Genomic DNA, 14,501 nt, shown 5'->3' on the forward strand with positions numbered 1-14,501 from the left:
CCCCCGCCTCTCCCCCCACACCGGGCTCTGGTCTTTTTGGACAGGGCAGAGGATACCTGAGGGGGCTGGGGTTCCCACCTGGGCCGAGCCCCTCTTTCCATCCAGCAGGAAGCCCACACCCACAGCTCCCCCCGGCCCGGGGACACAGCGAGTAGGTCCCAGGCAGGGAAAGCTTCTCCGATTCTGGGCTTAACTCAGTGCCGTTCAGCGGCTGTCGTCCTGTGTGTGGGCTGGTGCTCCAGGCACGGAGATGAAAAGAAGTTATAATCCACTGGCGGGGAGGGCGGGCTGTTATAATAAGGGCTGTACATGCCCCAGAATCACTATGCCCTTTGAAGATAGACTTTCCCTGGCTGCATCCCTGAGCTGTCAGAGTCATGGGCTTGGAACACATGTATTTTTTTTTAAGCTTCACAGCTAGCTTTGGGAACCACTTCATGAAATGGGTCTGGGGAGGAGAAACTGGGTCTGGGTTTTGAAGGTTAAGTAGGAGTTTGCCTGCTGGTTGTGGGCAGGAGTTCTACCTGGAGGGAATAAACAGCCTGAGCAAAAGACCCAGGAATATAAAACAGGTTGGCAAGGTCATGGGCCTGAAGAGGCTTCATGAGGGCTGGGGCAGTGTTTTTAGTAGCTGCTGAGCTCTGAGAGAGGGCAGTGGAAAGGGGGGAGGGGCGAGTCATTGAGGGCCTTGCTTGGATCCTAGACTTCATTCTGGAGGCCTCAAGGAAGGGTCTGAGGGTGTGTGTGTTGTGTAAGGGTCACTGTGACTGCAGGGGGTCTCGGGCAGGTCAGCCAAGGGACTGTCTGACAAAAGGCCAAAAGCCACAGAAAAACTATGGGAGGGCCCAGTTGCTCGGAGGAGCCCTGGTTCTGACCAGCCCAAGCACCGGCTCTTGCTCCCCTGTCCCGCACATTTTTCCTGGCTTTCAGGGGACACACACAGGTGCCACTGAGACCAGGTTAGAGATGGGTGCGTGGGCCAGAACCTATTTCTTGTGTGTCTCCATCTCCAACCAAGGCTGTGTGGCAGTCACCCTTCCTGTAGCAAGGCTGCCTGACTTGGATAGGCCAACACCTGCCACTTCCCCAGCTCCTGGGACTGAATTTCTGCCTGTCTGGACCCCTGCCCACCCTCCCCTCCCCCACTGGCCTCTCTCTCCCGAGGCCAGCCCTCCCGTCCCAACTCCAGCAGCCTCCCTGACTTTCAGGAGCCCTCCAGGGCTATTTCTCCAGGCCCCATCCTGGAAAGTGGGCTGGGACCACTCCACTGATTGGGGGTGAGAGATGGCTCTGAGTGGGGTGAGCCAGAGAGGAGGGGCAGGTGCAGGCTGGTGGAGGGTTTCCTACTGGGCCTCTGGGCTGGATGGACCTTGAACCCTAGAGGGAGGAGGAACTGATAAGCTCTTTGATTAAATTAGAGCCGGGAAGACGCCTTCTCTAGTGAGCAGGGCTGCCGAGAGTGGAGGGAGGTGCTCACGCTGGCCTCTCTGAGCAAGCTGGGTGGTCTGGGTCCCTGAGCTTACCCCACTGGGGCCCACCCTGCAGCCCGGGAGCTGGGCCTTCTTCCCTGGCTCCTCTCTATCTCACCCTGCCTGAATGTGGCTGAAAAGTACAGCCTCCCCTAGCCGTTCTGCCCAGTGTAGGTGGAAAGAGCACTGTTGCGGGGGTCGGCCTGCCCGTCCAGTCTTGGCAGTTGTTTTCAAAGAGCTGGCCCCCAAGAGAAAAGTCATCTATGTCCCTGCTGCCCAAGCTCAGCCCAGCGAACGTCACAGAGATAGCAGTGGCCAGTGTTCACCGAGAGCGTCCTCCGTGTGAAATACCTCGTTGCATTGGCACAGGACCTCCGCGTGGCAGGTGCTGGGGGGGAGGTGTCAGCTGTGCTGCCAGGAAGTGGCAGAGCTGGGATCGGAACTCAGATCTAGCAACAGATCCCACCCTTTTACCCGCTGCCCTTAGGTGTTGGCCTCTGCAGGGCAGTGGCCCTGCGGGCCCTTCCCTCTGTGGCTCAGCTTCCGCCCCTGAAAAGCCAGAGCAGAGCCGTGTTCAGCGTAAAGGCTTCCTGGTTCTGACCCACTGTGAGGTTTTTGCCTTAATGTTCTTTTTTAAAAAATGGGAGCAGTTATTTTTGTTGTCCCTTCTTATAATGCCCACCTGAGCCCAACACCGTTACTATCTGTGGGGGTTTCCTTCCAGGCCTTTTCCTCTGTGCACTTTTCTAGCACAATCTGAACCGCTTCTGCACTCTGCTGACCGCCTTCGGTTTCCCACTGGCTCGCCTTCACCAGCCGGATGGCCTCTTTTGCCAGAGACTGTTATGGCAGGAAGGTTCTGGAGCCCTTTTCAGAGAGAGGCTTGGTTCCGGAGCATCAGAACACCTTTCTTCTGGCTCAGGCTCCCCCCTTGAGAGCTCCCAGACCATGCATAGCTCAAGGAAGCCTTAAAAAAATCAATAAAAAGTAGGAAATAGCCAAGTGACTCCACCTGTTTGCTTAAACACATTCACTCCCATGATCTGGCTCCTAGCTTGTAGCAAATTGGGACATAGTCTACACAGGAGCTCTCAGGCCCATTTTATAGAGGGGAAGCCCGAGGCTGTGAGAGGCTGAGGACGGGCCTGTGGTCACGCCAAGAGCAGAGACAGAGCCCAGCCTGCAGGCGGATCCGGCTGCCCCAGGCGGCTTTCCCCAGATCCCCATAGTGTGAAGTCCCTCTGTGAGCCCCCCCGGGGGCCCTTCCACTCCTGGAATCCAGACACAGGGTCCCGATTGCTGACTCCCATTTTAGTGCTGATGGAGCCTCCCAGCATTGTGTGGTTAGTCTCAGGTGTGTTGCTGGGAGCCCCATGGGGCAGTAGTGGGACCCCCTTTGTACAGATGAGGACACCCATGAGGCTCAGCTCGCCTGCTGGTGGAGATGAGTCCCTAGCTCCCAAGGCAGAGCTGCGCTCAGCGCAGCCTGTGTTACGAGTGTTAATGACAGCTGCATACCAGCGTGACCCGGGGACCCTTCCAAGAGCTTTATACGTGTTTGCTCTTAATTGTCTTGATGACCTGCAGAAGTGCTACTTTTATTTTTTTATTTTATTTTATTTTATTTTATTTTATTTTATTTTATTTTATTTTATTTTATTTTATTTTATGGCGAGAGAGAAGGAGCAGGGGGTGAGGCAGAGAGAGAGGGAGAGAGAGAATCTTAAGCAGATTCCATGTCCAGTGCAGAGCCCGACATGGGGCTCTATCTCACAACCCTGTGATCATGACATGAGCCAAAATCAAGAGTCAGACGCTTAACCGACTGAGCCACTTAGGCGCCTGAGGTATCAACTTTTTAGTACCACTTTGCAGACGAGTAAACTGAGGCCCAGAGATGGGGGCTAGTCCAAGGTGTCACAGCTCCTCCGTGGTGGGACCCATGTGCTGTCGGGTATCCTGAACGTTTTCCTACCTCTTGAGCCGTGACGGTCTCTCGTGGCAGTGCTGGTTGCCCTGAGAGACCCCTGCTCCCTCCCCTGCATCCTTCTGAGGCTAGGGGCATGTGTGTACAAATGGTGGCCACAGGGCTATGGGTGTGCAGGGGGCTTGCAGCTCTGTATTCTTGCCTGGGGACCTCACTGCCCCCGATTAGCCTGTAGCAGACACCCCCAGATTCCAGCCCCAAAGTCCAGAGAGGCGGTGTGGTTAAAGGAGGGAGAGGAGGGTTTGGGGCCAAGGCCCCCTCTGGGACCTCAGGCAATCCCTACTTCTCTGTGCCTTGGTTTCCTCATCTGTAAATGCAATAAGGCAGATAAAGCTTTGGGCTCCATGAATGCTGGTGTCTCTCTTCCTTCCTGGGGAAAGCCTCGGGCTTGGAGCAGAGAGTGGGAATCAACCCTGAAGGGTGAGGAAAAAGGGGAGGACAGCTTTCTGGCCTGGAGGGAAAGGATCCTGGGTTTCCACATCATCAAAAAATTGTATTTGAGCAGCAGTTTGCATATGGGCTGGGGCTAGGCACCTCCCTTTTCCCTCCTGTAAAATGGGCGTCAGTCTCCCTGCTCCTTCCTAAGTGGAGCTCCAGGGAGGAGGGCCCTGCATGAGGAAGGCTGTATGGCTGTTGTTGGATCTTTCGACTTGCAAAGAAATTTGCAGATATTTTAGTTTGTTTCCCAAAGCCCTTTGCTGAAGATCAAGTTTTTGTTTTGACAGTTTTGAGTGTGGGGCTACGAGGCACAGCCACCTACTTAGTGGAAAGTAATTTGCATTCAACCAACATGAAAATTGCAGTTCTCTTTGACCCAGTCAATCCACTTCTGGGCACATGCCCTACAGGCTCACGTGTCCATTTGCTCAAGGCCCTGTGTTAGTTGCTGCCTTGTTCATAATGCCAAAACCTCGGGAACACCTCAGGGTCCAGTGGTAGAGATTACATCAATTATGGTATTTCCAAAAAAAAAAAAAAATGTCCCCATACTACGCAGGCATTCAGAAGAGTGAGGCTGACGTTTATGTCCTGGTGTGAAATGACCTCCAAGGTTCTTAAGCTTAAAAAAAAAAGGCAGGTCTAGCCCAGCAGGTGCAGTGTGCTCCCCCCGCCCCGCCCCCTGCCTCGGTGTGAAACAAGACACGTGTACGGGTACCGGGATAAGCAGGCACACTCATGGAACGTTCAGGACTCCCAAGGACCTAGTGAAGGCAGTCACTTCAGGCGATTGGGGTGGACTGTGCAACCTTTTGTCTGGGTTTTGAGAGGCCCTGGAGCGTGGTTACCTAATGAGCTTGGCCCCCGGGGGCCATGGCCTGGGTTCAAACCCCAGCTCCGCCACTTAGTAGACGTGTGATCTTGGGCAACTTACTTAACCACTCTGGGCCTCATTATCTCATAGTTTGGATTAATAGCTGTTAATATTTGTTAAGTGCTAAGAATAGCATCTGAGACATAGTAGGCACTATGGGAATGTTTGCTGTTATTAATTAATTGCCATTTACATGCATTCTGTTTATTTAGGAAGCCAGTTAATAAAAGTAAAGGCTTTGGGATTGGAGAGGAAAGCAGACACGCAGCATTTGTGGCAGGGGCTGATTGGACTGGAGGGCTCATGCTTTCCCTCCAGGACTGATTCTCCCCTCCACAGAAGGGTCTGGAAGGACAGTCCCTAGCTCAGAATCAGGGGTGCCAGTACAGAGCAGGGAGAGCCCTTTCCCTCACTGCTTGGACTCTGGCAAAGTTGGCCACAGGCCCTGGGAATCCCAGTGGAGCCACCACTTTGAGGCCCGGGAAAACTGTGCTCTCAGCTCCGAGCTTTTGGGATTCTGCCCCTATCTCTGGCCATCTGCCTCTCTGCATCCCTTTACTTCCCTTACACCCATGTGCCAAGGCCAGTGGCCCCTCGCCAGCTGGCCAATGCTGTGGGGAAGGATGGGGAGAGACAAAGAGAGAGTGAATGGCCTTTAACTGGGCTGCAGGCGGGGCTGGTGTGAGGGGCTGGACTCCAGGGAGCTGTGGTCACTGGACGGCTGGGACGAGGAAGAGTCCGGCCACGTCCATGACAGTTTAGGCGTGATCCAGCTTCTGGAACACAGAGGCCGCAGCAGGATCCTGGCCTCTGGGGCTGGAGTTCACCTGCAAGCCAGAAGGGAGGAAGGGGATTGTTTAGCTGGCCCCACCAGGGTTCCCAGGGGCTCTGGGCGCTGAGCAAAAGGAAGGTCTGTGGTGGCACGGGTTTACTGGGAAGATGGGGTTATAGCTCTGCGGTTGCTGGTTTTCTGGGTTAATGATTTATGGTGGGTGGGGGCTGGGTCCTTTCTGGCACCTTCCTGTGCTTGGGAAGCTGCTAGGGAAGGAGTGGGAGAGCTGGCGGGCTGGAGTGCACAGGTCGTGAGCCAATGACCCCTCTCTGCTTGTTGAAACTTTGCCCTTGAACTCCATCTAATTAGATTTCTGGCCTTTTTTTTTTTTTTTTTCCCACAGGCGAGCGGCTGGGACGGTGCTGGTTTGAGCTGGACCTTGTCTGATGGCTTCCTCCAATCCTTCTCCACAGGCTGTCATAGGTACCGTACCCCAGGCTTCCTGCTCGTCCCTCCTCCAGACGGGCCACTAGCTTGGGGCAGGCTGACCCTGGGTATGAATCCTGCTCACCAGCTCTGGGTGGTTAGCCCTGCGCCCTCGGGTAAATGACTTCATCCCTGTGCTTCAATTTCCTTGTCTGCAGCATGGATCGTTATCTCCTTCTCACGGGGTAGGCTCCCGCAGAGGGGGTGATTCTTTACCTAAGACCCCCTGGAGATTTTTAACTTGTTTTCTTTTAAGATTTTATTTATTTGAGAGAGAGAGCACGCGCAAGCTGGGTGGGGGTGCCGGGAGAGGCAGAGGGAGAAGCAGACTCCCTGCTGAGCAGGGAGCCTGATGCGGGGCTCGATCCCAGGGCCCCGAGATCATGACCTGAGCCGAAGGCAGATGCTTAACCGACTAAGCCACCCAGGGGCCCCTGGAGATTTTAAACTTTTAAGACCACAACCCATAGACATGACAACAGGAGTGTTGTGTGCTTGGGGGTGAAGCTTGTGAATTAAGGGTCGTGAGGTTGAGGGGAAGGGCCTGGGCCGTCCACCTCCGACTGCCAGCCGGGTCATCTAGCAGTGGCAGGGTGGCCAGAGTTATTGGGGGGGGGGAAGGAAGATGATGAGGAAAAACCCACACGTAGGCTGAAACATTATTGGTTGTTAATCTGAAATTCAGTTTGATGTCCTGTCGTTTATCTGGCAATAACCCTGGCAGTAGAGCCTCGGACACTGTAGGTGGAATCTGGGCTCCCCCCGGAGGAGGTGGACCCCCTTCACCCACTGGGGCCCCCCTCCTGTCTTGTGATCATCCTCTGGGGGAGGCAGAGAGCAGAGAGGTCGCGAGTGAGGGCTTTTTCACCAGCCCAGCCCTGCCACCGACACTGTGCACTTAGTCGAGCGACCTGGTGTCTCTGTGGCTCAGCCTCATCACCCATAAACACGGGGACAGTCATGACACCCTCTTGGGTGCTGTTGCAAGGTTTAAATATATGCAAAGTGCTGGCGTGTGGTAATCAATCATTCAATGAATGGGAGCTCTTATCGCTGTGGGGTGTGCTGTGCTCTGAGCCCTGGGCAGAGAGCAAGGAGGGGGTCCCTTCCTCCCTGAGCTCTCATGTTTTTCTCCGAAGGATGGGGGACCCGCACAGTGAAGCCCCCTTCACCGTGCATGGTGGCTTCTTGGGTCTCCAGCCTCCTGGGCTCGCTGGGGTTGGCTCTCCCAGGGCTGGGGTGTGGTCAGGAACATCAAAGGCCCATGTGGCCCCTCTTGTCTGGCCACCTGTCCAGATGGGTGGGAAGGGCTCAGTTCAGCTCTCAATTATCCAGGGAGGGGCTTCCCGATTTTTCCTTCTGATAAGGAGCCGTGTCTGGTTGCCTGGGTCTCAGGAGCACGGACAGGGTTGTGGGGGACAAGGGCATCTCCTGAGGCATGACTGTGGCTTGGGTCCCCGTATGCTCCCTGCTCTGTCTCCTGCTGCCATGGGCATTTTGCACCCTTTCTCCTATTCACCAAAAAGTAAGAACAAAATGACTTAATGATTACAGCAATTCGGTTCCATTCGACAAACATTTGACGCGTTATTCTAGTTGTATCTGATATCGCTGGCTAGATCATAGGGTCGAAACAGGCTCTCTGCCATTTGCTGATTGTTTGAGAGCTTCCTGTTGTCTTACCAAATAAAATTCAAATTCCCCCAAATACCTCTTCCCAATCCTATAGCCGCCAGCTTCCTTGCTCACGTCTTCGGCTCCTTTGGGTCCCAGGCTGCGTGTTCTCCACTCCTGCTGTGGCCACAGCCTGTGGTACCAGCCCCACCGGGAGCCTGTCAGACCCTTACTCATCCTGCGAGGCTCTGTGCAGGGGCGGCCTTGTGCCTGAGGCTGAGCTCCCGGCTGTCACTGGGCACGGCTCAGGCTGGGGGTTCGAGGCTCATCTCTTGCCATATTTGCCTGCCTCACCGGCAGTGAGTTCCTTGACACTTGTCTTGCTCCTCTTTGAACCTTCTGGCCCCGGGGCTGCTGGGAACAGTCCCCTGGATGCAGGCGTGACCATGACCGTATGATCGATGTCCCTGGACACAGCCCGTGGCCGGTTGCTCCGTGGGCCAGGCCTGTGACTGGGAAGTCGGGCGCATCTCCCCCAGGGCCCAGGGCTGGGGTCTGACTCAAGGCAGTAATCATAATAATCGTAAGCATGACAAAGATAATGGTAATGATGTTGTGGCCCTGACAATGAGCAGGACCGGTACCGGCAGTGAGCACAGGCCTCACACCAGGCGCTTTCGTCTGTGGGTTCGTTCAGCCCTCCTGTCCAGTGTCCCAGCCTCCCGAGAGCTGGTCGCTGTTCTTGCCCTTGTGATAGGTCAGGAAGCTACAGCCTGGGGGATACAGTGACCCCGTGTTCGTACGGTCAGCATCTAGGAGAGCTGGGGTTGGAGCCTGGTGGTCTGACTGTGACGCCCCGGTCACCACCTGATACCGGCCAGGGGCACTGTTCCCACTGCAACTCAGGCGGATTCAAGTGGGACGGGCCAAGGGCACGGAGGCCTCCCCGGGGTCAGGGTGGGTCTATATCTGGTAGCCTGAAAATAGTGGGCGGGGACTTGGTAGTCATTCATTCCAGCATTTTTAAACTTTTACTTTATTTTTTTTTAAAGATTTATTTGAGAGAGAGAGCGTGCACATGCGTGTGAGGGTGCTCGTGGTGGGGGGGGGGCAGAGGGAGAGGGAGAGAAGCAGACTCCCTGCTGACCCAGGGCTCGATCCCAGGACCTCGAGATCACGACCTGAGCCGAAACCAAGATTTGGATGCTCCACCGACCGGCCACCCAGACGCCCCAGTATTTTTAAACGTTTAAAACCACAACCCATGGGGGTGCCTGGGTGGCTTGGTTGGTTAAGCATCTGCCTTCGGCTCAGCTCATGATCTTCCTGGGATCGAGCCCTGCATCGGGCTCCCTGCTCAGTGAGGAGTCTGCTTCTCCCTCTCCCTCTGCCTGCTGCTCCCCCTGCTTGTGCTCTCTCTCTGTCAGATGGATGAATGAAATCTTTAAAAAAAAAATAAAGCCACAGCCCACAGACCTGAGAACAGGAGTGTGTGTGTTCAGCAGATACTTACTGTGGGCCTGCCGTGTGCTGAGCACTGTAGCAGATGCTGGGGATGTAACAGTGAGCAAAACAGACTAGAATCCCTCACGAGCTTACGTTCTCGTCAGGACACCGTAAAATGCATAAAGGCATCGAACATCACTGCTGACGAGGACCATAGAGAAAAGTAGAGCAGACAAGGCCATCGGGGAGCCCCAGGGGGTCTCATGGCAGCCTCATCTGGGGACGACCAAGAGTAAAGACCTGAAGGAGGTGAGAGCAGGAGAAGATACCTGGGGAAGAACGTTCTGGATCCCAGGATGGCAAGTGCAAAGGTCCTGAGGCTAGAGCACGTCTGGCACATTCATGATGCGGCAGGGAGACCAGTGTGGGTGCAAAGGAGCGAACGAGGGGAGCGCGGTAGAAGATTCCACAACCCCCGTATGTGTGTGTGGATACGTATGTGCAAACTGAAACAACTGTCAAAGCCGTATCAAAAGTAATACCAAATGTGACTTTATTAATATTATAATAAAATATTTAAAAATATCTCAAGCAATTCATAAATGAAACAAAATGCCGCCTGGGGAATCCCCTGATTGATTTTGTGACCCACGAGTGGGTTGAGAACTGTCATTTGAAAACCATTAATCCAGCTTCCAACTCAACCCCTGGATTTCCTTTATTAATTCATCATCTCAGAGCCAAGTGTCCAAGGGCTCAGCTAACTTCCGAAGGCAGCAGGGCTCAGGGGAGAATGTAGGAATGGAATGAAGACAGAACGGGTTCAGAGCCAGCTCCCCTCTTACCTGCCGAATGACAGTGGGTGCGTCACTTTGCCGCTTGACTCTCTGTGGTCTCTTCGCATCCAGCGGGGATGGTCGTGAGGCTTACCCCAGGAGCTGCGTGGGGCACATTTCAGGCTCTCAACCCGGGTTTGTGTCTCTGACCTGGGGAAGGAGCTTCTGCCACCAGCCACATCACGGCCCAGAGGAGCCCAAGCCTGTCGATGTTGGCCTGAGCTGTCCCCAAAGATCCCAGGAGGGGAGGGGAGCCCCCACCTCAGAGGCCCCTGTCTGGTGGGGAGAGAGGCTAAGCTCTGGGCTTCAGCTGCACTCCAGCAGCTGGGGAAGGGGCTTTGTGAATTTGAGACATTTGCACCTAGAATGTTCTGCTCTGCGAACTCCCAGGTCACTGTGTGGGAGGGATTGGATTTTTCTAGTCCAAGGGACTGCTAGAATTGGATATGCCCATCCGTCCATCTGCTGTTCCATCCAGCCGTCTGTCTGCTCCATCCGCCTTCCTGCCTGCCTACGCGTCCTTCCCCCTCTGAGCACCTGTTGGGGCTGAGTCCACAGACACAGGCTAGGCAGTCCTGTCTTCAAGGATCCCGGCTGGGAGGGGCTGTACGTACAACAGGTGTTATTGTGTAATGCGCCCACACGCCAGGCACTCAGCCAAGGGCTACAGCTACCCTGGCGGTTCCCAGGTAGGGGTGATTTTGTCCCCTAGGGGACATTGAGCAAGGTCTGGAGACATTTGTGATTGTCACAACTGGAGGGTAGTACCCGCTTCTAACGGGTAGAGGCCAGGGATGCTGCCGTACGTCCTGCCGTGCCCCCACCACCAAGGCCCTGGGGCCCCAGAGTCAACAGTGGCGGGGTGGAGAAGCCCTGACCTACTTCCCAGGTCATGTTCACCTCGGCCTTATGGGGCGGGTGCTGTTTTTATTCTCCTGTTTATGGAGGGAGAAACCAAGCTTCCAAGAGGCGAAGAGACTTGCTCAGAACCACACAGCTGGTAGGGGGTTCAGGCAGGGCCAAAGTGCATATGCCCCACACCCTGGTGTGAGCTATACAGCAGGGCTGCCGAGGACAGCCGAGGAGGGGTGGTTAGCTTTGCAGACTTTTTTTTTTTTTCTAAGATTTTATTTATTTGAGAGAAAGAGAGTGCACGAGCATGAGCAAACATGAGTGGGGAGGAGAGGAGAGGAGGGGCAGGGGGAGAGGAGACGGGGGGGCAGGGGGACAAGCAGATTCTCCGTTGAACAGGGAGCCCAAAACGGGGCTTGATCCCAGGACCCCGGCATCATGACCTGAGCCAAAGGCAGACACTTAACCCACTGAGCCCCCTGGGTGCCCCAGCTTTGGAGACTTTTAAAACCAGGCCACATGCCCCTTTGGTTTTGGAGCAGGTTGGCACGGAGTAGGGGGACAGCATAGTGAACCCCTGAGGTTCTGTCCAGCCCCAGGTTTGAGGAAGGAAGTCCTCCAGGGAGCTCAGCTTGGTGAAGTGGGTGGAGAGGTGAAGGCCCGGTAAGCTCTTTAGGAGAGAAATCCATTCCTTTTCTTGTTTAACAGAAGTTGCTGAGTTTCTACCATGGGCCAGGTCGTGACCCGTCCCCTTAAAGGGGCCAGTAAAAACGTCTCTTAGGGATCTGAGATCTGCCCAGGGAATACAAAAAGGAGCACAAAGCACATCTTTGCAGGTTATACAGGGATAGACTAGAAAACAAGGGGCTAAGACAGAGGGAGGGCGTGGCGGGGGCGGGGCTCTGCTTCACTTGCTCTTTGATGGGCGGCAGGAGGGCATGGCCCTGAAGGGGATCGGGGGTGCAGGCTCCTTGCCCTGCCCCAGCGGCTCCCGCAAGCTGGTTTCCTTCGGGGTCCAAACACCCAGGCGGCTGTGTTTTATGCGGCTGTGCCGTGTGCTGGACAAGCGTGTGTGCTCACTCACACGTGGGAAAAGCACACAGGCACACACACAAGGAACGACGGACGAAGGTGTGTGCCCACACGCACATGCGCTGATGCAATTGCTTACAAAGCGGGGAACTAGGAAACAACACGAAGGAGGTACAGCCAAGGGCAGCCGTGCGCCCGTCCTTTTCTCCCACCTCTCTGTACACTGCTCACCTGCTTACAGCCCTCACCAGCCACCGGGGTCACCTCTTGAGCACAGGGGGACCAGCTGGCCCCGGGCAGGGCTCTCCTCGAGTCCCTGGGAACTGCCCTCATAGCGTCACTCAGGCCCTCAGCAGCTCCCCGGCGGTGGCCATCTCCCTTGACCAAACCCCAGGCCCGGCTGCAGCTAACTCCTCCCCCCTTGCAGGAGATCAGCTGGTTCCGGGAGGCCCCGGCCCCTCCCCCGAGGCAGAGGACGACCCTGGAGAGGCTTTCGAGTTTGACGACAGTGACGATGACGAGGACACCAGCGCTGGCCTGGGTGTCCCAGGCGTTGCTCCAGAGAAGGACATTGACGACGCCCCACTGATCCACTTGGACTCCGCCCCCATCACTGGTAAGGTGTTTTTGGGAGCCTTGGGTCCTCCCATTTCCGGGCCTCTGGGGCTACAGAGAGCGGAGAGCCTGGGGGAAGCTCCAGGCTCCCAGGGATGCCTCCCAGCCTCTCCACTGTCCCCAGAAGCAGGAAGGGAAGAACCATTGAGAAGTTGCATTCCGTGGCTTCCCTTGGGAACCAGAGATTCCAAGCATTCCTGCCGCATCTGGTGCACTTTGACACATCGGTCGTGGACGTGGTTGGCCCCGGCTTGGGCTTTGGACACGGTCGCTGCCCAGGGCTTGCGTGTTCGAAGCCCCTCTTCCCCAGCAGCTTCTCCCAGGGAGTCACACCAGCCAGAGAAGCCAGCTCCCAGAGGTCCTGGTGGCCCTAGGGGTGGGAGCGCCCTGATAAGGCGGTGTTAAATGGCAGCTTCTGGGCTCCTGTGTTGTGTCATCTGGGAGAGACTGGGGACCGGCCTAGCAGGAACTTCCTGCAGGCTTGGGGACAAGGGGCTCCTTGAGGAGCTGGGGGTGGGGGGCAGGCCCAGAGCAGGCAGGGCGGCTGGTTCTGGTTGGAGTTGGGACGTGGGCCACGGTGGTGGGAGTGGGTGGTGCAGGTAGGACAGGTAGGGAAGCTTAATGACAGCGCCAGTGGGAAAAAAAAAATGAGTGGGGGGGGGGGGGAGGGGAAGGGAGGCAGGAACCCAGCAGGCACCCAGGTTGGTCCAAGCCCTGTCTCTGGCACCCCAGGGAGGCTGGGAAAGGGGGCGGGATGGACCGAGTCCATAGGGACCAGCCTCAGGTCTGATGGGCTCTCCTCTGCCTCTTCCCACAGATCCAGACCCGGCAGCCTCACCACCCCAGACACAGTAAGTGAGCCTTGTTTCTTTGCTTTGGTGGTTGGAGAAAGAGGAGACACTGGGCAGGAGGTGTGGGGGAGGGTGGTGCTGTGCCCAGGACTGCTCAGACTTGGCTAAGGATCCTTCAGCCATTCCCCTCTGTGGCCTCCCAAGCCAGCTCGGTGGGGGGGAGGGGCAGGGGGGCTGCACGTCTGGGGCTTGGGGGCCATAAAAGCAGAGGCCTCTCAGGGTTTTGTTCCCTGCTGCTTGCTGCCTGGCTTTGGGGACCTGGGTGCTTAGAGAGTCCTCCTCTGAGGGAATCTTAGTGGTGGATCTAGGCTCTGGGGTCCGGGCTTTAAATCCTGGCCACCCTGGCAGGGGGAGGGGTCTTCCTTTGTCTCCTGGTGTGCAGAGCCAGGGAGCCTATTCTCAGGCGGGTGTCACCCAGCTGGAGAGCTCAGAGATGCAGCTTCCTGCCCTGGGCCCCTGGAGCCGAGGCAGCTCTGGACTCAAGGGCAGGAATCCCTGTATTTGCCATCCGGAGTGGGTGGGCCCTGGGAGCGTTTCTGCCAGGCCAGAGGTAGGGGATCGGCCTCTCCTCCCTGGCTGGGGACCTGAAATGAATCAGCGGCCTTGCACCTGTGCGGGGGAGTTCTCATCTCCCAGGGGTTAGAGTCCTCCAGGGTGGGCCAGAAGCTAGCCAGAAACTCAGTCTAGTGGGGGCTGCAGACAGAGGAGAGTGGCCCAGAGAAGAATGCCCAGGGAACTGGGACACCGATGGGAGGGGGCCCAGGAGGAGAGCTCAGGGAGAGAGAAGCCTTGGGGAGGAGTGTTTATTAGAAGAAGATACTGGCAGAGGCAGGGGGGTGGGCAGGGGAGTGGGCTGTGAGCAAGGGCACCACTAGCCTCGAGGCCACCCTCCTGGAGAACGCTGTTGCCCACTCAGGGTCAGGATCTCGGCCGCCCGGCCCATCCCTGCCTGCCTTCTCCCTGTGAGTCCTGGAGGCCAGACTGGGTGTCTGGCTGGTGCAGTGCTGAGGTGGTGACCGGTGGCCCTGAGAGCTGGGGTCATATAGCATGTTGTTATTGTCAGCCTGATGGTCAGTAGCTCAGAGAGCGTTTCCGGGAGATGGGCCCAGTGTCTGCCTTGAACCCATTGCCCACTTACCTGTCCTCGAATTGGCCCTGGGGCAGCCCCAGCCGCCTCGAACACCATCTCCTGGCTGTACCAGGGTGTGAGCACTGGAGGTCCAAATCCC

General features: G+C 56.4%; 1 protein-coding gene across 7 annotated transcripts in view; it reads left to right on the forward strand.

Annotated features, from left to right (window-relative positions):
* ARHGEF10L (Rho guanine nucleotide exchange factor 10 like) overlaps positions 1 to 14,501 on the forward strand; it is a 159,235-nt gene that overhangs the window by 45,951 nt on the left and 98,783 nt on the right. For 6 of the 7 annotated variants that reach the window (XM_034671270.1, XM_034671267.1, XM_034671271.1 and 3 more), the window contains exons 2-4: positions 5,944 to 6,023; positions 12,234 to 12,422; positions 13,239 to 13,272. In XM_034671270.1, coding sequence (XP_034527161.1) covers positions 5,987 to 6,023; positions 12,234 to 12,422; positions 13,239 to 13,272 — 260 coding nt within the window. In that variant the 5' untranslated portion in view covers positions 5,944 to 5,986. Of the gene's footprint in view, positions 1 to 5,572; positions 5,679 to 5,943; positions 6,024 to 12,233; positions 12,423 to 13,238; positions 13,273 to 14,501 lie in introns of those variants that run through there. The other variant, XM_034671269.1, reaches the window with a different exon arrangement.

Source organism: Ailuropoda melanoleuca, chromosome 11 (genome assembly GCF_002007445.2).
Source record: "Ailuropoda melanoleuca isolate Jingjing chromosome 11, ASM200744v2, whole genome shotgun sequence".
In the NCBI taxonomy this organism is placed as follows: Eukaryota; Metazoa; Chordata; class Mammalia; order Carnivora; family Ursidae; genus Ailuropoda; species Ailuropoda melanoleuca.